General features: G+C 37.6%; 1 protein-coding gene across 1 annotated transcript; it reads left to right on the forward strand.

Annotated features, from left to right (window-relative positions):
* Positions 1-1562: 1562 nt before the first annotated feature.
* CTCFL (CCCTC-binding factor like) lies at positions 1563-19503 on the forward strand. Its single transcript, XM_034787969.1, has 11 exons — positions 1563-1657; positions 2239-2808; positions 4096-4330; positions 6503-6673; positions 7214-7347; positions 9329-9449; positions 10445-10594; positions 12709-12869; positions 15181-15363; positions 16232-16355; positions 18533-19503. The coding sequence occupies exons 2-11, from the start codon at positions 2248-2250 to the stop codon at positions 18688-18690; spliced, it is 1998 nt and encodes a 665-aa protein (XP_034643860.1). The 5' UTR covers positions 1563-1657; positions 2239-2247; the 3' UTR covers positions 18691-19503.
* Positions 19504-22480: the final 2977 nt, after the last annotated feature.

Below are 22480 nucleotides of genomic sequence, written 5' to 3' on the forward strand. Positions count from 1 at the left end.
AATTTCAATCACAATCAATATTTTTATATGGGTCGAGCCTATCAGTTTTGACAATCAATGTGAAAACAGTTTAGTGAAATATTATATAGTCTGCCTAGGCCACGATTGGGACATGGGAGATGCTAACCTATAGCCATTTTACAATTTGTCATCCTAAAAGTTAGAGGTGAATCTTTAAATCCTTCCTCTGCATTGATATCTAATGTTAGAGTATTAATAGCAAATGGGCCTTTAAAAATAAATAAAACTTTAATGGTTTATCCTGAAGATTGAAAAATGCTGTTTTTTGAAGGATATAAAAGATTAAATAAACTTGTAAGATTTCACAAAATATCTCAGACATTTTTATAAGGCCTTTAGAGAACTCTTGAACATAAAACTTGTTGTTCCCTGGTTGAATAACAAATCCTGAACTACGGTATAGTGTAATGATGCTTATAGCTCTTTAATCAATTTTGTAAAATACTTAAGCTTTGATGGTAAGAGATGATACACTATTGGCAGTCAACTATCTCTTGAATAACACTCAACTGGCATAATATCTAGGCTGAGTGTTTCCATAAGAGAAGCATGTAAATACTTTAGTTTGAAAGTGGAAGGCCAACTGAGTGCTGTTCCATTGACTCTCACCAAGTAGGAGCACATGTTAAGAACATTAAACAAACACTCAGAAATCTCCCTTTATGACTCAGTTAGGGGAAATGTTTCTAAATATTTTTGGGTTTTATGGGAGAGTCACAGGAACTTTTTATGTCTAGTCACAGGAACTTGCTATGGTTGCATAAAAGTTGCATAAAAGTGGAAAATGGAAACTTTGGCGCAGACCATGCAACAAGATCCATGTGGTCCCACGGGCTCATGCATTGGGATAGAGTTGCAGGCTGCTGGCCTTCCTTAACAGGGTGAAGAGGTGGTTCCTATTCATAGAGCCCTATACTGATACAAAATGTGTATCCGCATCAGATCTGCAAATATCTGCAGATACAAAGCGAATATCCATGGATTTGCAGGGCTCTAACTATTTGGTCAGAATCTTGAAGGTCCTGACTTGCACTGTCCCTGGAAATTGAAATAAATGTACAGTATCTTTTCTGTGTATGATTGTCTGGGTCTGTTTAGCTCGTGAATGCTATGGTGACACGGGGCCTTTCTCCTACCGGTCAGAGTGCAAGTGAGAGCCTGGCAAGGTCAGGCGCTCTTCCTACCCTGCCAGTATATTGCTGGGGGGCTCTGGCACTGGGCTTTTCCCATCTTGCCCCTTGTGATGCAGGCCTGATGGAAATGAAGTGGATGGGGTTGGTTCCCAGCTGGGGAAAGGGAGCTCAGGTCTCAGTCCCCGCTGCTGGGGGAGGGGGTGGGGATCTCAGAGCAGTGGAGGTCCCATCTCTCCCTGCAGTGGGGGAAGGAGTGAGGTACTTAAGGGTGGTCCCTTGCGGTGGGGGAGGGGCGGGTCCCTCTCCCCTTGCGGTGGGGGAGGGGCTCTTCTTGTCGCCCCTCCCCCGCGGGACTCAGAGCCCGCTTCGCGGCCGCCCCGCAGTCACGTGCGTCGGCCGCGCTCCCGCTCTCTGCAGAGCCCGCCGGGCCGGCCGCTGGGGGGAGCGCGGGGCCGGGGAAAGGGCGGCGGCCGCCCCTGGAGGTCGGGGCTGGAAGCCGCAGGGTGAGGGCTTCCCTGCAGGCCCGCTCCCCGCGCGGCAGCGGCTGGGGGTTTCGGGGGCGGGGGCTGTACAGGGGTGGGGGCTAGTGGAGCTTTAGGGGCATTATGGGGAGGGGCAGCTGGGTCACTAGGGTGGGGTGCAGCGGGGGTGGGTTGGTTGGAGTGGGTGGGATTGGGGAGCTTCTGGGGAAGGCAGGGGGTTGAGGAGTAGGGCGGGAGGTAGGTTTCCTGGAGGGTAGCCCATATCAGGGTTTATGGGGGGCGTATTTGGGGATAGGTGCTTGAGGGGTGCCATGGTGGTGTTTCATAGAGGGTGGGTGGTAGATGGGGGAGTTATTGGAGGGGGAAGTGTTGTGGGGTTTAATGGGGAAAGGGCAGCTTTGGAAGGGTCGTGGGGACTATTTTCCCAATGGGTGGCTAGTGGAGGTAGGTTTTGGGTGACCAGATTTTTAGCAGAGAGGGTTTCTGGGTGTGGGGGTTCTTAATGAGCGGAAGTGGTGCGGGGCAGCATGTGGAGTTGGTCTGAGCTGAATTTAAGGGCGATGAGGTGCCTTAGTAGCTTTCTTTGCTGTCTCTTGGGACAGGTTCGCTTAATGATGGCCTCTCAGGACTCAGCCCTGCCTGAGCCGTTCACCAAAATAAAAGGTGCAGAAAGACCCGGGGACAAGGCAAGAGAAGATGATGGAGGGGGCAAGATATCCTGGGTGAAAGAAAGAAACAGCATCTGTGGCCCAGATGCTGAAGGCCTAAATGGAACCCCTCTAGCCAAGCAGCTGGAAGAAGGAGGAGGAAACCTGGAGTTGTCCCCATCTCCAGTACAGGGTGAAAAGCATTTGATAATGCTGCAGACTGTGCATTTGAAGGAAGGGGAAGATGACCTCCAGGGGGTCAGTCAGTTGAATATTCAGCAACAGAGTGGGGTGCACATGGTGGTTCAACGAGGGGCAAGTGTCTTGCAGCCCTTGGTAGTAGTGCAACAGGGAGTAGGTGCTCAGCAGAATCTACCCACAGGTGTAGCAATAAGTATACAGGATGGTGTTTATACATTTCATGATGTGGAGGTGATGCAGATTAACGTTTTGCAAGAAAAAGTACAGGCAAAAGATGAAGAAAACCTGTCCATGGATAAACCCCCAGGAATGCTACTGATTAAGGTAGAGATACCATCAATGAAGATGATGAGATGGTAACCTTTGGTCTGTAGTATTATATTGGTAGACTTAAAACTAAAATCTGGTTTTAAAAAATATAAATGAAAAATAAAAATCATGGCTGTGACTTTTTAAATGAAGGGATTTAGACATATAAATCCCTTAAGTGAGTTTTTTTAAATCTCCGCCTATGTTATTAAAAAGCAATCTTTCCTATATACATTACTGACAGTTTATTAAAACTAAAAGACTTTTTTAAATTTATTTTTCTCATTTCTACATTATTTGCCTTTCAGTTGAGACAGATGTTCATAAGTACTTTGGTAGGTTTCCTTTCCTGGTTCTCACACATCAGTATAATACATCATAAAAAGCCAAACACAACTAGTTTTCACTTAGAACAAACTATTTGGAAAGTTCATGAGAACACTGGTATTGCTATAAATATTTGGCTTTGTAAATTTTGCTACAAAACTTGAATGTTGGGCTTAAAATACTAGACATTGTCCCTTTCAAGAGATAATGCATTATATTTTTGTAATCTTGGGAGTAGTAATGATCACACTGATTATTAAAACCTATAAAAATTCAATTATAATACCTTAGTAACTACCACATGATGTGGAATTAATACAAAATGTTTACAAATATACTGCATAAATCCTATATTAATTTTACAAAAATATAATTTAAAAATTACATTTATTTTCCTTGTTTTTTCTTAAAACATAGAGTCCTAGAAATTATATGAAAAATGCTGTCAAAAGAAGTTGAAAATATAAACTTTTATAGTCTCGTTGCTATAGTCTCAAAAAGAAGGTCTACAATTTGTTTAAATCTGTAAAGATTCAGGGTCAGATTTTGAAAATTGCTCAGCACGCTGTAACCCCCATTTAGGAACTTTACATGAATCTGTTTAATATTTCAGAAGTGCTCAACTTCCAGCAGTTTCCACTGAGTTGAAAATCTGCCCACTCAATTTAGATGCCTAAATGGCCTTTTTTGAAAATTGGGGGACACAGTTTTCAAGCACCTACAATTGGGGCCCAAAGTCTGGTCCTGTTGAAGTATATGTCAAAACTCCTTGATTCAGTAGGCCCCAAATCAAAATCCCTGCAGATTATGTACCAAATAACTAGCTGTAAATGAGAATTAATTGATGGGTAGTTTATTGTATTCTCCTTGCAGGTACAGATAGCCTCTGCTGCTTTGCCACAAGCATGATTGTCCTGAGACCATTTTCTTTCTTGATGAAGTGTAGAACTGTTTGTTTTTTATTTTTTAAACTAGATTGATAGAAGTAAAGATCTACATGCAGTTGAAGGTAAGGGTCAGCAACTGCCTCCAAATGAAGAGGGAAGAGAAAAGGACATTTTCACTATTGAGAAAGCAAAGATCTTGAGCTGTAAAGCCAAAGATGATATGTCAGTGTCACACTGTGAACCCAAAGAGCAAGAAGAACAAGCAGTTATAAAAAACACTGATACTGTAGAAGCTCAAAAAAACACACAGCATAGGAAAAAAGGTAAAAAGTTGACTATGCAGTATTTGTAGCTCATATTTAGAAAACCGATTGAAGTCCTGTAAGTAACTTCTACTCTTTATGGTTAGATTAAGTTAAGGTTAGAACTACTACTGAAATTTGGAAGAATTAATAACCCTTTCTGACCTTACCTGATAAGAATTTTTTAATCGGTGTGATGTCACTGTAAAGTTTCAACAGAGAAATTCTTCAGATTACTGCCTCAATCATCTGCACTTTGAGTAACTTGGCGGATTTGAAACCTGACTCCATAGCTAAGGTTCCATTGGGTTTTCCACTTAAAGTTGAGTGTAAATGCTTAATAATTAAACATGAAGATTTTTAAAATCATTCTGAGATTTGTACTCTTTAGAGCCTTCTTGGTAATCTTAATATTTAAAATCATTGTCTTCTGAAATCCTTAGATTATAACTTTTCCAGTCTCCTATAATACGACAAACTCAAAGGTGAGAAAAACTCAGCTTGTAATTGCACTGAGTACTTTATCAAATATAAGCCCAGAATAGGGTAATTCATGGTGGAGGAAAATACAAAAAGCTGTTTATTATAACTCATCTGGTGTGGGTTTTTTGTTTTGCTACGGAAGCTGATGGAGCTACAGATCTTCACAGATAACTCCCATTCTCTGAGGCTCCCTTCTTGATTCCCCTGTCGATCCTGGCTTCCCTGTCCATGTGCATCCTGCGTGTCCCATCTAGTTCCACTGCTACTGTACCAACCCCTCTTCCTAGCTGCCTCTGTGCCTCCAGTTTGCTCTCATCCGTGTCTTCACTTTCAGCTTTCTTTAATTGTGATAATGGGAGTTCCAATTCAGCAGTCCTAGTAAGGTTGGCCAGAGCAGAGTTTCTGTCTGGTGAGCCATAAGAGTTTGCCAGGTGGAGAAGCAGACTCTGTAACAGTGACAAACTTCATGTGCCCCCTGCCACCATGTCTCAGTCCTTAACAGAAGGCAGAAGGAAGGGGAGGTTAGCAGGCAAAAACATTTAGCAGCAGCAGAGGCAATATAGGGTGCAAGAGATTGGGGTGGGCAGGCAGATAAAGTTGCCTAAGAAGCAAAGTTCCTACTTTTCTGGTGAGGCAGGTTTTCTGTCTTATATACTTAATAAGGTGGAGCCCTGATTTGACGGCACTTACTAGCTATGCCAGACAATGCCTCCCTGTGGCCAAATTTACAAGATTTGCAGGAAGTTTGGAGGCGCCTATGGGTGGTTTCAAAATGCAGTTTTTTGTGTGGATATGAACTGATGAATAAAATAATGATAAAGTACTTTTGTTTGTTATTCATTGAAGTATACTACTAGCTGCATGTCCTGATACAGGCACATGAATTCTGTAGAAATACTTGTTGGCTGCAACGTGAATGGTCATCGTAGAGAATCAGCTTGACCCAGACCTGAGATAATGGTTCCAGGAAGGCTGTCCAGATATTACACTGTGTGCCATTTGGCAACTCTGAATCTGCTTGAAAGCTGAAAATGTTCCACATTTCCTCAATTTATTTTCTAAAGAAATTCATTACTTCTATTATGTGGTTTGCAGGTGTTATATAATCAGCATGGAGTATAGTTCTCTTTGACCGCTTAAGGAACTAACATTCTGCTGCATTTGCATTCTTGAAGTTCAAGCAATAGATTGAGGCTTTAAACTATAATAGTTTTTTTGTCTATACTTAGTATTTTCAAACCTCTGAATATGTGGAGAATTTCATAATTAATCTGCCATTTCTAGGCTTTTGTGTAAGTATAGGAGATTGTCTCACTAGTTAATGAAACTGACATCAGAGGCGTACTCCACAGGATATAAGCATCTAGATGAGCTAAATGTTAAAGATACTCTCAAGGGAGGGAGGATTATCCATTGGTGTGAGTTAGACTAGGAGTCGTGCCTCTTGGATTTTGTTCCCAACTGTATCACTAACTCAGTGTATGGTTTTGGATGAATCACTTTAAACTCTTTTTATAATAGGTATAATAATACCTTTCTGACAGGCTTAATTTTTGGAAAGCACTTTGAGGTACTCTTATGAAAGACACTGCAGAAGTGAAAAGTATTATTACTTAATCTAGGAGGTTTAGTTAGGAAATTGGCACTATTCTTTAAGTCAAATAATTGTTTTGTGGCTCATGTGTCCTAAATATGTCTATATTCTCATAGGGGAAAAGGTGATCTTCCATTGTGATCTGTGCGCATTCACCTCTCTTAGAATGTCAAGTCTTAATCGTCACATGAAAACCCATTCTGATGAAAAACCCCATGTGTGTCACCTCTGCCTTAAGGCTTTCCGTACAGTTACTCTCCTGCGTAACCATGTGAATACACATACAGGTATACTTATTATGTGAGAACGTGCTCCTTTTACTTGGTGTCTGCCAGATTTAAGTGGCATTGAAATGATCTTGTCTTCAGCCATCAGTCTGAATTCAAAACCCCACATTGATTTTTTTTTTATTGGGAGTTCCATATGTAGAGCGGTGACACGACATGGCTTTAGTGTTTTTATATATATATATATATATATATATATATATATATATATATATATATANNNTATATATATATATATATATATATATATATATATATATATATATATATATATATTCAACAGAACCATCCTCAAGGTGAAATGAATTTCTCCTTTTAATGTCTGTGGGCATTTTTCTTCCTGATATTTTAAAATAGGTATGTAATACATAAACCTTGCTTTCGTAATACATTTATCGTTTTAAAATATTTGAATCTTCCAAAAATGTCATATCAATTTTTGATATTAAAACTGTTTTCAGTAATGTGTAAATGCTGATTTACTACTGAGAAATTACAGATATGCCTTTTTAAAAAATTCTAAATAATATGTTCTTACAGGGACCAGACCGTATAAGTGCAGTGACTGTGAGATGGCATTTGTGACCAGTGGTGAACTTGCACGACACAGGCGATATAAGCACACTCTAGAAAAACCCTTTAAGTGCTCAATGTGTAAATATTCTAGTGTAGAAGTAAGTGCAGTACTACTGAATCTCTTTTTTTGCAGGGGAGGAGGGATGTATGTTTTCAAATACAAAGGCCTGATATGTTGTGAGTTCAGTAGGTTTTTACATAAATGCATAAAATTACTTATGAGCACAAGTGCTTGAAGGATTGGGACCTAATGGTGCACCTTCATACTGTCTTTATTGACCTTAGTTTTACAAAACTCATTAACCATAGCAGATACACAGGTCAGAAAATGACATCTGTAGCCGCATAAGTTAAGCTACAGTATTGACACTGAACGACTGGGTTGGGTTGGTGAGATTCTCCTTAGTGCAGAGGGCTTGTGCATTGTTGTTTCCACCATTTTAACCCCATTACTTCCCTCCACAGAAGAGGGGTGGCCACACAGATAGCTGCTATAGTCCCTGCACACCACATGATCCCATAGACTGGCATGGAGATTGCCACAGGGGCATGTGTAAGCAGAGGGAGATATTGGATCTCCAGGTTCAGTGGCCCATAAACTTGTGTAATGGCCACAAAGGGCTGAGTTTTCAGCCCCAGAATCTGGCCAAACATTGAGGGAGTGAAATCCATTCCTCCACTTCCAGGTGCCTTCACAAAGCCCAAGTAATAAAACTTTCAGAAGTAGAGGATGAATTTCATTATTTATGAAGAAGCCTTTCAAAATAAAGACATTTATTCAGAACCATCACATTCTTATTTTGTCTGCTCACTCATTCTAATGCGTGAGCTCTTGTACTTTTTAAGTTAACATTTTCTGTTTATCTAACCCTTTTTTGAAAACAAACCAACAAATACATTTTGTTCTAATATTTTTTCTAGTTATTATCTAACAGTAAAATGGCTGCTGCATGATGTATTTACAGTGACCCATATCCTACAAACAGGCACTTGATTAACTTTATGCACATGAGTAGGCTTGTTATAGTCATTTGTTACTGCTAATGTGTAAAATTAAGCACTTGCTTAGTGTTTGTCGGATTGGCATCTATATTGTAATTCTGGGTCAAATAAAATAAAAACTAGAAAATGCCAGAGGTTCACATGGAATAGTAAGCATTCAATCATGCACCTACATTTGTGTCCACTACTATTGCAGTTACATTGTTAAATGACTATTTAGATGCTTAAGTGCTTGACATGCTGTGCCCAATTTGCAGCTGTGTACAGACCTTGCCCGTTCTTCTTTTCAAAATATGGTCCCTTAATTCTCCACATGTATTGTGCTAGTAGATTTTGAATAGTATTTAAATCTAAATTGAAATGATTTTTAAAAATATTAAATATACTCTGTACTTTTCTCTTTTTTTAAGTAAGGTTCTTATTAACCACTTTTTGCTATTGTAAACCTCACATTGAAGTTTCTGAGAGTTTTGCTTGAGTGAGTGCTGAAGAAGCTCTTAGATAGTTATTGCTATGCAGTTAGGATTTGATGCAGCACACATTTAAGCACATCCATGATTTTTACTTGAGTAGTGACCTTGAGTGGGGCTATTCATGGGTTAAATTAAGCATGTATATCTTTGTCATCTCTTGTGTAAATCTTTTCCAGATTGAAACCAATGTGATGAGCAAATATGTTACTTAGTATTGGCCTTTCCATTTTTTCTCTATATGTTCAATTTTTCTTTTGCTGGTGTTTTCATAGCTGCCGAAGGGAGATGGGTGCCCTCATTAGGCTGCTTTGAAAATCCTAGCCTTTGTGCATTTGATGGAGGTGTACGCAGGGCCAGTTTCACTGTTTCCCCATGTATAGTCAGTTTCCCTTTTGTTTGTGTGGCTCTTCAATGCTCCTTGCAGGGGAGGAATGTTAAAAATACTCCTAAAAAATGTGATTGCAAATCCATTAAAATTGAAAGAGTGTTTTAATGACTGGTGTAGAACTTGAAATTGCTACATTTGTAAAATGGGTTAGATTTTAAGTCAACAGTGTCCCTTTAATATGGGTGGTGTTGAATAAATTTTTGACTTTTACACTAGGCAAGCAAATTGAAGCGTCATATTCGTTCACACACAGGAGAACGTCCTTATAACTGTTATCTCTGTAGTTATGCTAGCAAAGATACCTATAAGCTGAAAAGACATATGGTAACTCATTCAGGTAAGACTTACTAATGTAATGGGCAATATATATATTTTACAGTTTTGGTAAATCTGTAGGACTACATTTTTTTTAAACTGGCCTCAATCCAGCCCTGAAATTGCTGCTGCAGTTTTACACAGACAATTTTTTCACTTATGTTTTGTGTGTCACAAGAACATACATGGAAAAATGTTCATGTAAAATTGTTGGATCTGTTTTTAAAACTACCTTTGAAAATGTGGCCTGTCAGATTATGACAATTTTTTAATTGTGTTCATTTTGTTTAAACTGACATTTACCAATAAGAAATAAAACGTTCAGTGTTTTCACTTGTGTGCTCTTGTTTTCTGTGATCCAATTTTCAGTTTTGTATCAGGCCTGGTTAATTTTACATGCATGTGTCTCACAGTCAGGGAGGGTTTAAAAAAAATAGCTGCCCCAAAATGTGGGCATGACTGTGGCACATCTGTTTCCTAATAATACAATTCCTTCATGTAAATTATTTTGACAAATGAGTAACTGCAAATCCTGTAATTATAACTTGCACTATTTTAATATTTATGGCAAAATAACAAAAGTAATTTGTTCCTGATGTGCTCTCCTATTTCCTTATGGAATCCCAGTGAAGACAAACAGATTACAAAGTCTGCTTGAGAGCCGAATTCAGTGTTAGCAATTGTGCATTTTCCTACGTTGAACACAGCAGAAAAGAACAAACTAATTAATATTTTAAGTTACATAAATGGCTTTGTATTGTCATTAGTTCTGCTCACAACTTCTGTAGGCTGAAATCCTGCATTGGGATCAGCTGTAAGCTAGTGTGGATCTCTGCACACATCATGCAGTTTTCCTACTGAAGTTAATGAGTTTCTGTACAGGCACAGAGGTTCGTGCTGGTGGATCACAGTGCAGCATCAGGGCCATAGATGTCCATGGGAGAGATGCATTTGTATCAAATATATATGTAGAGCTGCTGAGCATATATTATCTAACTTCTCATGCTTTTTTCATAGGAGAAAAACCCTATGAATGTTATGTTTGTCAGGCCAGATTCACACAAAGTGGTACCATGAAAATCCATATATTACAGAAGCATAGTGAAAATGTGCCCAGATACCAGTGTCCACATTGTAATACATTTATTGCAAGAAAAAGTGATTTGGGTGAGTTCGGATTTAAGAAAAAAATGGAATGCAAATGCATAGGGAATTTGGTATCTTTTCTTACTGTTCATAGGCTATAAAAATATTCATTGACTTATTTTTATCATTAACTAAAATATTCCTAGGGAAAAAATATTCATGAATTTCTCCTGCTGAGGGGTTGTGCTACCATCTTGTGGTTGCTATAAATTGGTACAGTTATAATGCTCCACATCAAGAGTTAACATTTCCAAGATATTACTAAATACCTGTGGCATTAGGAAAATCCATTTTCCAGAGTGACATCCCTAACAAAAATCTAGGCCATAGATTCTCTACTGCACAGAGTGGAAACTCAGTGTGGCAGAAGGAGCAGATCTTGATAGGACCGTCACAGTTTCCAGATTCTGTTCCAGCCCCAGCCCAAGCGTGAAATAAAAGTGGGTGTCAGACCAGAAATCTGAGGAGCTGGAAATATATTGAATGTTTTTAATACACTGATATCCTTGAATATATAAGATCTGCTTGTACCTTTGTATTTGTCCTTGACTGTCTTTTTAACTTTACTTGTGAATTTTGGAGCATTTTACTAATGAGGCATCAAAGAGTACAAGGAATCATATTCATAATCAATTCATAAAGTGTATATTAACTTTTAATCTTGCTTTCATATATGCTTAGCAGGCAATATTTGTACTATATAACTTCTAAATTCCATTAAGCAGTTGTAGCAGATCTATTTTCAGGTTCTGTAAGTTTCATGTGACATGACAGATGATGGTGTACAATAAATAGAAATGACCTTTAACTCTTTGGGTCTTTTCCCATCAAGCAGAAAGCAAACCACTATATTCTGATGTAAATACTTAAATTCTTTATACAACTCATGGATTTTTTTTTTCTCACCTGCAAGTAATATCACTACAGTACTGGTGCATATGCAAATTTATGCTTAAAATATCATAAATGAAAGCTGGATATATGCAGATTAAATTTTCAGTTATACAAACCACTATATTGCAAATACAAACCCACCTGAGTTTCCAGGAGAATTATGATTCTGCTAACTCTGTATCTGAAACAATACTTCATTTGCATACCAATAAAATTATCAGTATCCATGTAGTTCACTTGTAAATTGATGTCTTTAAGTAATAAGAAGACCTCATAGAAACCAGATTTCCGTTAACAAGCCACCGTATTAGAAATACAACTTATTTGTTATAATTGAGTCAATATAACTGACAGGTTCCAAACAAATGTATACAAAAGGCCAAGATTTTCAAACTAGGAGCCTAAAGTTAGGGTCTTAAATGGATATTTAAGTGCCAACCTAATTTTCAAAAGTGCTGAATAGCCAAAAGATACGATTTGGGTCAATACTGCACGTTTTTCAGCTTCTTGTACAAGGCTCATGCCTTCATCACAAGTGTGTGTGTATGTGTATGTATGTGTGATTTGATTAAATAAGTTATCATAGTGGGCTCCCAGTGAGGTGGGTTGAGGCATAAAGGGCCAGATTTTTAAAGGTATTTAGGCAGATGAAGATAGGCACCTAGGCACATTTGGAAAACCCACTAAAGGCCTAACTCAAATTGAAATCAATTAAATATTTATTCATAAAGGTAGAAATACGGTAGGGTGCTTACTTATGGAATTTGTCTTTGTTCAAAGATTGTCACCTAACAAGCACCTATTGATTGTCAGCAAGCCCACGTATACTGCAGGTACCATATTACAATACGGTAAATATCATTTTGGGCCAGATTGTCAAAGGTACTTAGGTGCCTAAAGATGCATAATGATTTCAATGGGAGGTAGATGCCCAAACTGCTTAGGTGCTTTTGAAAATCCCTCTAAGCGCCTAAACACCGTTCGAAAATCTGGTCTTTTGTGCCGCTGCCCCATAGGTGATGCCAGTAGACTGTTTTTTTGGCTCCTGTTCAGAGGTAGTAAGGGCCTGGAAGGTTCCTTGTCAGCTTTCTTTCACACCTCTTCCCCCGTCCCCCTCCCCCCAATGTACACCTATTCAGGGCTATTCACAGACTAGCCTTTTGTCTGAAACTATGGACATCCAAAAATCCATCTTCAGCTACCACAACTTTTCAATGTAATGATCTTTAAAACTGTTTTAGGTGTCCACCTACGAAAGCTGCATTCCTACCTGGCCGTAGCGATGAAGTGCCGTTATTGTGAAGCTCTCTTCCATGAGCGCTATGCTCTTATTCAGCACAAGAAAACTCACAGAAATGAAAAACGATTCAAATGTGATCAATGCAGTTATGCATGCAAGCAGGTATTTACACTAATTGGAGTGTGATTGTTTATTCAGTTGATATTTCTGTGGGGTAGGCTTGGGGTTAGGGTTATATTTGTTACCACAATCTAGCTAAAATACTGTGTTTATATTTATTTGCAAGATAACCGGGTTATGAATGAATGATAAATTAGTAATGCAAAAAAATCGTAAACTATTTGCTTATGAAAAATCATTCAGACATGATCTGGTCGAAAGTAGAAAATAAGAGCAGTTATTTTCACTGCCATTGTGATAACAAAACATGGTATTTGCATCTTATTTGTAATATTCAACATGTACAGAATAAAGTTTTTTCAGTCCGAACTGGCATTTATATAAAACAAATAACAATATGCTATAAAAGTAGCTTGGAAGCCATGCAATACAAAATGTCAGGAAAGGCTGGATTCCTGGAGTAGGTTATTTTTCATAAGAAATAATTTGACATAGGATACTGTCTTCCTTGCCTAATTTATTTACACAATTTACATTTTTAATAGGTTAGATGTACCCCATATCTTACAGATATAGACAACTCTTTAGAAACTTCATTACATTTCATTTAGAAATGTTCATACCCTCAATCAGCTTTGTTCTATTTATCTGGCCTTGGCTGAAACAAACTTCTTAGTGGACCTTTTGTTATCTACATATTTCTATCTTATACCTATTCTAGAAGGAATTTTCATACATCTGAAAATGGAAGAATTAAATCATGCTATATGTTTAACATAGGGAAGCATATTTATCCCAATATATAACGTTACAGTCTTTGTTTTATTCCTGGATGATGTGATTAAAGAGTTACGTACACTCTAGACAAATCATTTTACACTATATTTCAATCCAAAGAAACTTATTTTTGGATGCTCTGATTAGAGAATTATGTGCAGTCCAGACATGATGAATTTTCATCCTCTTAAGTTGTATTTAGAAATCTGTCATGTTTAAAAACTGAAATATGTGGCCATGCTCTATGGAATATTTATTTGTTCATAACAGTTATTAACTCCATTATTACCCTTGCATTAGCAATGTATGTACTATACATTAGCACAATTAAAATCTTCACAATCCAAAGGAATAAACATGCTATAGTAGTATAAGTTTTTCTAAAAAGAATTCATAAAAAACACACAGGATTCTTTCATTGAGACTCCTGCTCTAAGTGCTTTTAGAACTGTCATTGGAAAAGTGTGAAAATGTAGTGACTTGTTCTGCCTGTTGATTTTTAGAAAGATTCTGTCACACTCAGGAAGAGACTTAAACTATAGAGAGGAGATAACTAAATATGGATCAAAAGCATGGATTCTCAGTCAGACAAGCATACTCTGTAGTAGAAAGGGATATTTAACTTTTAAGGCTGGGCTTTTAAGCCCACTAAAACCATGTATAGCTTTCTCTTGCCATTGCTCCCCTGAAGTGAGTAACAAAGTGTAAAATACTGAGAGCTCAGTAATATGGGTTTTCACGTGTGTTCTTCATAACTTCAGCAGCTTATTAATTTGTCCGAGGAAAGGAGGCATTCTCTTATCTAGTCAGCTGTCCACTTGTCTGGGGAAAAGAGGGCAGGAGGCAAGCCAGATCTTGAAGAGGTTTTTGAAGCTGCAGTATGCAGGTGTGCATTCTCTACAAGCAGCAATCTTTTCTACCCTCTCTGATGCCGTTGCTATTAGTCATTCCTTCCCACTGTTAATTACATAGGCCCTGATGTGCTAGCTTAGACTGTTCCCTTGCAGAGTTCCATTTCCTTCAGCATGTCTCCAGATGCATGCAAGGATCCATATCAGTGGATCTCACTGCATCATTGGGGCCATGCAAACTCAGCAGGAGTGGAGTTTACAACAGACAGTAGGAGACAAAGTCTTAAGTACCCACCAACTCTTAAAATAACATTTTTTAAAAAATCTAAATAGTTAACTTATTCTCTCATTTTTCTGAAAAGGTTTGTTTTGTTCCAACCATTTTTTAAATCATTGCTCAGTAAAATAATTGACACTCTTGAATGTTCTGGTAAAGTGAAAAATTTAGGAAAATACAAACTAAATCTCAGTACTCAGCCCTTAACATTTTATTTCAGGGATCACTGTTCTCCAAGTGATGGTACACATTGGGTAAAATCCTGGTCCCATTCAAGTCAGTGACAGTTTTGCCATTGACTTCAGTGGGAGCAGAATTTTACCCTACATGTTCTTCAGTAATTGTGCTCTGTGAGACAAATGAAGGAAACTGCAACAACCTTGGACTCTAGTTTTCTTGCTTGTCACAAAAGTTAGTTATGTTTTAAACATTGTTTTCTTCGTTTCAGGAACGACACTTGATTGTGCATAAGCGTACACATACTGGTGAGAAACCCTTCACTTGTGTATGTTGCAGCAAATGCTTCCGGCAGAAGCAGCTTCTAACTGTTCACTTCAGGAAATACCATGATTCCAATTTTAAACCAACAGTTTATGAATGCCCTAAATGTGGCAAGGGCTATTCACGCTGGGTAAGGTACTTCCTTTTAAGGAATCTCAATGGGGAGATATCTTTAGTTAAGTACTACATACCACATTTTTATAAAGAAGCAGTCTACTGGCTGAACTGAATCTCCTGCTAGCTCCTTGATGCAGAGCCACCAATAGGCTTTTCCCAGATCTTACATCAAAGGGTTAATACATCTGATAATTTTCCACTTTATATAAAAGGCCAGGTGATTGTTTCAAGAATTTTTATTGGTACAGTGCAAGTTGGGAATTAATAAGATTGAAAGTGCAAATCGTCTATTGATAGAAAATAAAAGGCAAATAAGAAACAAATGTAAATATCTGGCAAGTATCGTAGATAGGTACCAAAAGACAAACAGAAGAAACTGAGAAAATATGTAAAGTAGAAAATACAAGGAATAGTTCAGCAAAGTGAATGAGAGAATAATAATCCTATTCTTCAAAACCATATGCTACCAGCAGAATTTGTATCTCAGCCAGCTCCCTGAGCACACAGGATACTGTGTTAGCAACAAGAAGTGTTACTGGTGTTCGGATTTGTGATTATAGTCGCTTCAAAAGCTGGTCCTATCTTCTTTGTAAATTTGATAGTTTATAAACTATTTTATTCACTTATGAATCAAACAAAGATGCTAGATCTGATTTTAAGTCTGCCAGTCTTTATAATGTTCCTTTAAAGTGGAATTTAAAAATTTTTACTGGCACAATCTTCAGAAGTTTGATAAGCAGCAAGTCATTGAGATTAATTGACTTTTTTCTAGTTTTCTAAAATCTATATATTAGAAACTTGAAATGTTTGTCTCTGTGTGTTTAAAATGCATAATTGCATTAATACTGCATTCATATGTCTGTGCTTCATTGTCCTATCAGAATAATATGCATAAGCATGCTGAAAGCTGTGGATTGGTGAGGGCAAAATCTGTTACACGCCGCAAAGGAAGCAAGGGCAAAAAGAAAAGATGTGACAGACTAAAACATGATGTTAAGCAAGAAGGTAATCAGCTAATAAGTTAGAATTTAATCAAGTAAATTGGAATCAACCAGATATGGCTAAAGATGTGACTCTCCTCCTGTGCTTTAATTAATATTTCACAGTGAGGTTAATTTAAGTGCTAACATAGGATGAATGTTTTTCAGACACCTTTTTGTGTGTCAGAAAGCCCAGTCATCTGAGTGTGAGTCATTGCTCAATTATTTATTCTGGAGCCACTGTTCCCCTGCTCATGTAAGTTTTCTCCCAGTCTCCCTGCCCAGCAATAGGCAAAAATGCAACACTGTTCTATAATCAAGGAAGATGAAGGCCACAGAGTTTTCTCTTGTGCGGATCAGCGTGGGTTAGCAGGCAATAGGGACCAAATTGAAAACTCCTGAGTATCACAAACCAAGCTCCTCCCATTTGTGATGCCAAACTAGGATGCTGCTTAGAGTACACTGAGCATGTCTTCATAATATGATCATTCCTCTTCTTTATCTTGTGTTTGGTCATCAGAGGAATAGTAAAAATGACTATTTTGAACAGAATTGGGCTTCCCAGTTAACATGCCATTGAGATGAGTAAGACAGTTCAGACCTCAAAGCTATTGTTTCAGGCTGTCTGCAGGCTTGGGCAGACACATGTTTTATTATTATCTCTGATTTTTAAAATACAACTATAGGCTCCCATCCAGTACTTTGGGCATCTATCCCATAAATTAAAAATCACAAGATGAACAGAGGGATTACCCCTAGATATCTGTTTCTCTCACTCTCCTCAGCAGCCTTAACAAAAGGGGTGGGGGAGTCAAGGTGAGCTTTGCATCATGTCTGGAGAGCTGCCTGGGCTATGGCAGATCAAGGGTGGGGAAGTGAGTTACCAAACTGAGAACCTCTCACAGGGAACTCCTGCCAGCAGCTCAGGCACCTCTGCTGAGGCACGCTGCGTTGGTTTACAATTTGTTCACTTTTTGAAGGTTATCTTTACAGTCATCAGGGCCATATAGTATAATAAGCTTAGATTCTGGAGTACAAGATGGTAGCCAATATGAAAAGGTACTGGCTCATTCATCCACTGCAAGCTTGTCCTATTTGACCCTTTCTAAGCATGAGTAGGCAACACAATATTTAATGTATTGGCGGGCAGTTTACACTGATTTTTCCCGCCCTGTATGGGCAATGCCACTGGGATAACATTTCACATAATGATAATTGTGATGATGTAATTTTTCAAAGTCTGATGAATACATCTCAAGGTGGAACGTCAGCAGGTGGTTTTACAATAGTGTTCCCTCCACTCCTTTCAGTGGTGAGGCTGCAACGGTTATGACTGAAGATTTTAAAAGAAATGCCAGTGTAGACCCAGACCTAGGTTTTGCTTGTGGTTTTTGTATTTGCAATACTTACGTTGTGTAGACTTTTGCTGCTGCTGTTTGCTACATGCAGACTGAGAATTTTTGTGCATCTTCAGCTCTTGGGGTGAGAAATTCAGTTTGCTGGAATTTAAATAATGTCTCTACAAGCACTAGAGAGATGGAATGCAACTACTTCCTATTATTTGACTCTCTCGGATCTTACATACTAAAGCACTGGGTCCAAATTACTTTTTTCAACAGTTAGTATTTGGGGCTGAACAAAGGCAGAGGAAGCATTTTCCACACACACTTGGAATATTGACTATAAGATATATAATTGGCTTCTTAAAAGATCATAGTATCACAAGAACTTTTGACTCTTTTGCTCAGGTTTAAAAATGGATTTGTGGTGTCTTTCTGACTGATGAATAACATGCTCTGCTGCTGCTGTTAAAAATGAATTTAAATTTTTTTTTTTAAAGAAATTCCCTCTTCATCATTCTGCCATGGATGTGAGAAGTATGTAAGTCTCCAGTTAATTAATGTTGAGGTCTCTGCTGGTTAGTAAATCATTGGTGCTACTCAGTAGCATTGATTATTGTACATTACAACTAAATTGATCCATCAAAGTTGAGAACAGAATCCTAATGGTAGCAAGGTGACATTTATAACAGAATGTACTCTCCTCCAAAATTGGAGACTTTAAAATAAAAAATGTAGTGGTGTATTATAGACACTGAAAATGTTTTTTTTCCCCCTACAGTGAAACTGCAGAATGGTAAATTCATTTAGTATTTAATTCTTTCTCTAGTTGACAATTATGATGTTTAATTTTTCTGCAAAGCTGTTGACCTGGGATCATTCCAAGATGTTTCCTTTGTGAACACTGAATGCTGTTCCAGTGAGATTGTCCCTGTCGTATATGGAATAGAAACAAGTTCTCCGAGGGAGCAGAAAACAGAAATGACTTGTGAAATGATCCTCAACATGATGGACAAATAACACAAACACAATTCTGATTTCCATTGTTAACGTACAGAATGTCAGTTTGTATACTAGTGCAAAGTTTGTAAGCATGTTAAGGGAAGTAAGCTGTAGAAGGTATTGGTTTCTGTAAAAGTTGCTAAAAAGTTGTTAGCTAAAGTTACATGGAAGCCACATATGTTCTAACATGTTCACATCGGCGTCAAAGAAAAACAAATTTTAAAACTAGGCCGTGGAAAAAAAGTTGAATTTATTCAATTTACTTTTCATTTTTCTTCCAGATTTAGTTACAGAATTACATACAATTTTCAAGCAGATTTATTCCACAGTATCTCTGTGCTCCTGTCAGATCCAGATCTGTGTGACCTTCAGCTTGTTTGCATTTACCTCATGGTGAACATATTGTGAAAGGCAACATTATTTTGATGCAAAGAACATAGCCAGGTCTTCTCTCGGAACACTAAAGATCTTAACAAATCTGTACAATTTTAGCCTAGTATAGTACTTTTTTTATATATATGCATATGTATCTGGGTACCCTGTCAGTAAGTTCATTGTAACATTATTAACTTTACAATATATATACTTTTAATCTCTTAATTTTAAAAAGGACACTTCTTTTATAACATAACAACCAAGCCTCAAAACTGGGTAAGGCCTTGGTCAAATTCTCATCCCATTTAACACCAGTTTTACACAGGTCTAACTCCATTGATTTCAGTTGGGGCACTTGTGATTTACACCAGGGTGGGAGGAGAATCAGACCCTTGTTTTTTGGTTGATTATTAGGACTTTTATAACCACTTTGCACTATAGCAGGGGTCGGCAACGTTTGGCACGCGGCTTGCCAGGGTAAGCACCCTGGCGGGCCGGACCAGTTTATTTACCTGCTGACGTGACAGGTTTGGCCGATCGCGGCCCCCACTGGTTTCCATTGGCCCGGGACGGCAAACCGCGGCGAGTGGGGGCCGGGATTGTCCAAACCTGCCTCGTCAGCAGGTAAATAAACTGGCCCAGCCCGCCAGGGTGCTTACCCTGGCGAGCCGCATGCGAAACATTGCCGACCCCTGCACGATAGTTTGAAAAACTTTAGTAGAGTAGTAAGACTGTCAGGTGACCTGTGATTGAATGTTATCTAGCAATTTTCATTTTCTTAACTATTTTCTTGTAGTTTGCTTTTTGAAAAGCTGTCTTGCATGTAGCTACGTGCATATGACTGTAAGAATGGGCTTATACTTGGAACTTGATCCAAAGCATATAAAGGTCATTTGAAAGATTCCCATTGACTTAAATCACTTTGGTTCAGACCTCTAATAATATATGCTTGTTTTTAAAAATATGAAAAGTATTTTAACAATGTTCATGGGACATACTGTATGTAAAAAGCAATGAAATTCTAGTCATTTTAGCTTTTTACCAATTTGTTGGAATCCCCACTTTTATACCAGTCTTACTGCTCAGTCTTCGGGACAATCGCAAATAGTACCATTGATTGATTGTTGGTTACAGTGAGCAAAACCAATTTTTGCGTTATTCACTCATTTTTACTTTCATTTACAAATAATATTTGAAAGCATGCTCAAAATATAAAATATATACTTTAAATATATACTAGCATTTTCAGTGAAAACATGCTGTTTTAAACTAATTTTAATGACCGGTCATAATGAACAAATTTTATTTTAATTAAAAAAAACCCCAACATATATTTGGTTTTCAGATGTGGAGTAAGTTATGTATCTGGATTGTTTTTATGAGTGTTACAAATCCTGCTGTCTTTATTCAATCAAAACATCATCATAACTTCAGCAAGGGTTTTGCCTGAGGAGAAATGCAGAATTTGGTTCACTTTAGTTGGCTGACAGCCTAATTCTAATGTTTTTAAAGGCAAATATTTTAACACAAAGCTACACATACTGTAAATTCAAACTGATACCCCATTTATATTCTGCGCATAGACCTAATTATGTACTATAGGTTTTTAATTATCCTTTTAACAATGCTTTTGTAGCCATGACAATAAGATTCTTCTGTGTTCCGTGCATTCCAAGCTAACTGAGTTCAAATATTCACGTCTGAAAGAACACTTACATGTTTTTGTTACTTTTAAGAGGTTAATAAATGCATGTTTATTTTCAATTAATATAGTGTTAAGAACTTTATCCTGTCCTTTACATGGCAAGTATAACTAGATAGCTTGTAGCAGCTACACTACTTCGAAATAAGGCCGATCCTGTGATGTGCTGAGACTCAATTACCATTGAACGTGGGAAAGCAATCTCACCCTCTTGTGCACCAACACACATCTAGGAGTTAATGGTGGTGAGCAACTCACCAAAGGCACTTGTCATCTTGCAGACTGGAGTACCCAGGTTAACGAGATACAGTGTGATGCATGCTGCCACAGGACAGGATCAAGTCCTTAAACTACTACTGATATAACTACTTATTACAGTAGTTACAGCTTTTATAATGCAGTGCGATACCCCATCCAGTTTTGTAATGTAAGTAATTTAGAATCAATGGGAAGGCGGTGTACTTGAATCAGTTAACCTTGCTGGTTTGTTTAACCCACATTCCATAATAACAATGTTATGTGGCTGTTCAGATTCATAGTCTGTGTTCATATTCTGTGGCAGTTTGTCTAATGATAATGTTTACCTATTTCTAATAAGCTAATAGTTAATGCTGATTACTTAAATTACCTAACAAGACCTAGGTTTTAAGAATGGTTTTGTTTCTATTATGGAAGTGTGAATGGTATTGTTGGCCTAGCATGCACTAACGTTAACATTCTTCATCTGAACATCAGAATATTGGTTTCTTTGTTTAAAATTCATAAAAATGTTGTGTAAACATTTCAACATTTTCTGTGTATAAACTGTTTATTTTGAATCAGAGTAATTTGGCTTTCTTCTTATTCTAAACCAGAAAATCAGACTGCTTGAAATAAAAGATATTTTCTCTTATTTGTGAACTCAAAGTAGTTATCATTTAAGCCATTTATAAATTGAAAATAATGTATGCTTTTGAAGATAGAAAGATAGTACTTTAAATCCATGAGGAGTCTGTTCCTAATTGTAGTCTTTTGCCATTCAATCTAATTCCACTTTTCACTGAAACCAGTGGTGATTCTGTCTGAATAAGAACTATAGGATGGAGGCTTTTAGGTACTTTTGTATCTGTGACTTGAGTCAGGTTATGATGAACATTTTACAAAATGCTAGTTTTGAGGATATCCGATCAAAAAGCTATACATAACTATGTGGATTTTAAGACAATATATGGATATGATTAAATACAGTATAGAGAAATAAGATCGCAGCTGTAATCCTAAGAAGTTAAATTGATCAATGGTATTTAAGAGGCCAAAGGAAAAATTATTTTAAAAGTTTGATTGTAATGCTTTAAAGGTTTAAATGTTGTCTTGTATTTCTTTATTTTATATTTTAGTTATTCCCAAGGAGCTATTGAGAAAACTTGTATTGTCTGTAACCAGGTTTTTTGTTTTTTTTTAGATAAAGGGCCTAGTTGTCAAAAGTCACTTTTAATTTTACGTTTGCAGTTTTGTACTTGCAATCCCTTCTGAGTGCAAATGCTAGAATTTAAATGGCAGTTATTTGATTTTCAATTACAGATTTGTGTATCTGCAAATCAGGTAGTTAATCAACAAAATTTTATTATTCCACAAAATTAGACTATCTTAAGGCTATTTAAAAATTCAGTCTAAAAAGCGCAAAGACTTTTTGTGCAACTGTCTCAACAAAAATTGGATAGAAGTTGGGAGATACTTTTGCAAGGGGGAAAG

The sequence above is a fragment of the Trachemys scripta genome, chromosome 12 (assembly GCF_013100865.1).
Source record: "Trachemys scripta elegans isolate TJP31775 chromosome 12, CAS_Tse_1.0, whole genome shotgun sequence".
Lineage (NCBI taxonomy): Eukaryota > Metazoa > Chordata > Testudines > Emydidae > Trachemys > Trachemys scripta.

What these genes read in the sequence shown, in the direction of transcription:
- CTCFL (XM_034787969.1), top strand. Translation starts at nt 2,248, where the DNA reads ATGATGGCCTCTCAGGACTCAGCCCTGCCTGAGCCGTTCACCAAAATA. An exon ending in CAGGAATGCTACTGATTAAG is followed by an intron (nt 2,809 to 4,095) that starts GTAGAGATACCA and finishes TTTTTAAACTAG; the next exon opens with ATTGATAGAAGTAAAGATCT. An exon ending in TGCAAGAAAAAGTGATTTGG is followed by an intron (nt 10,595 to 12,708) that starts GTGAGTTCGGAT and finishes AAACTGTTTTAG; the next exon opens with GTGTCCACCTACGAAAGCTG.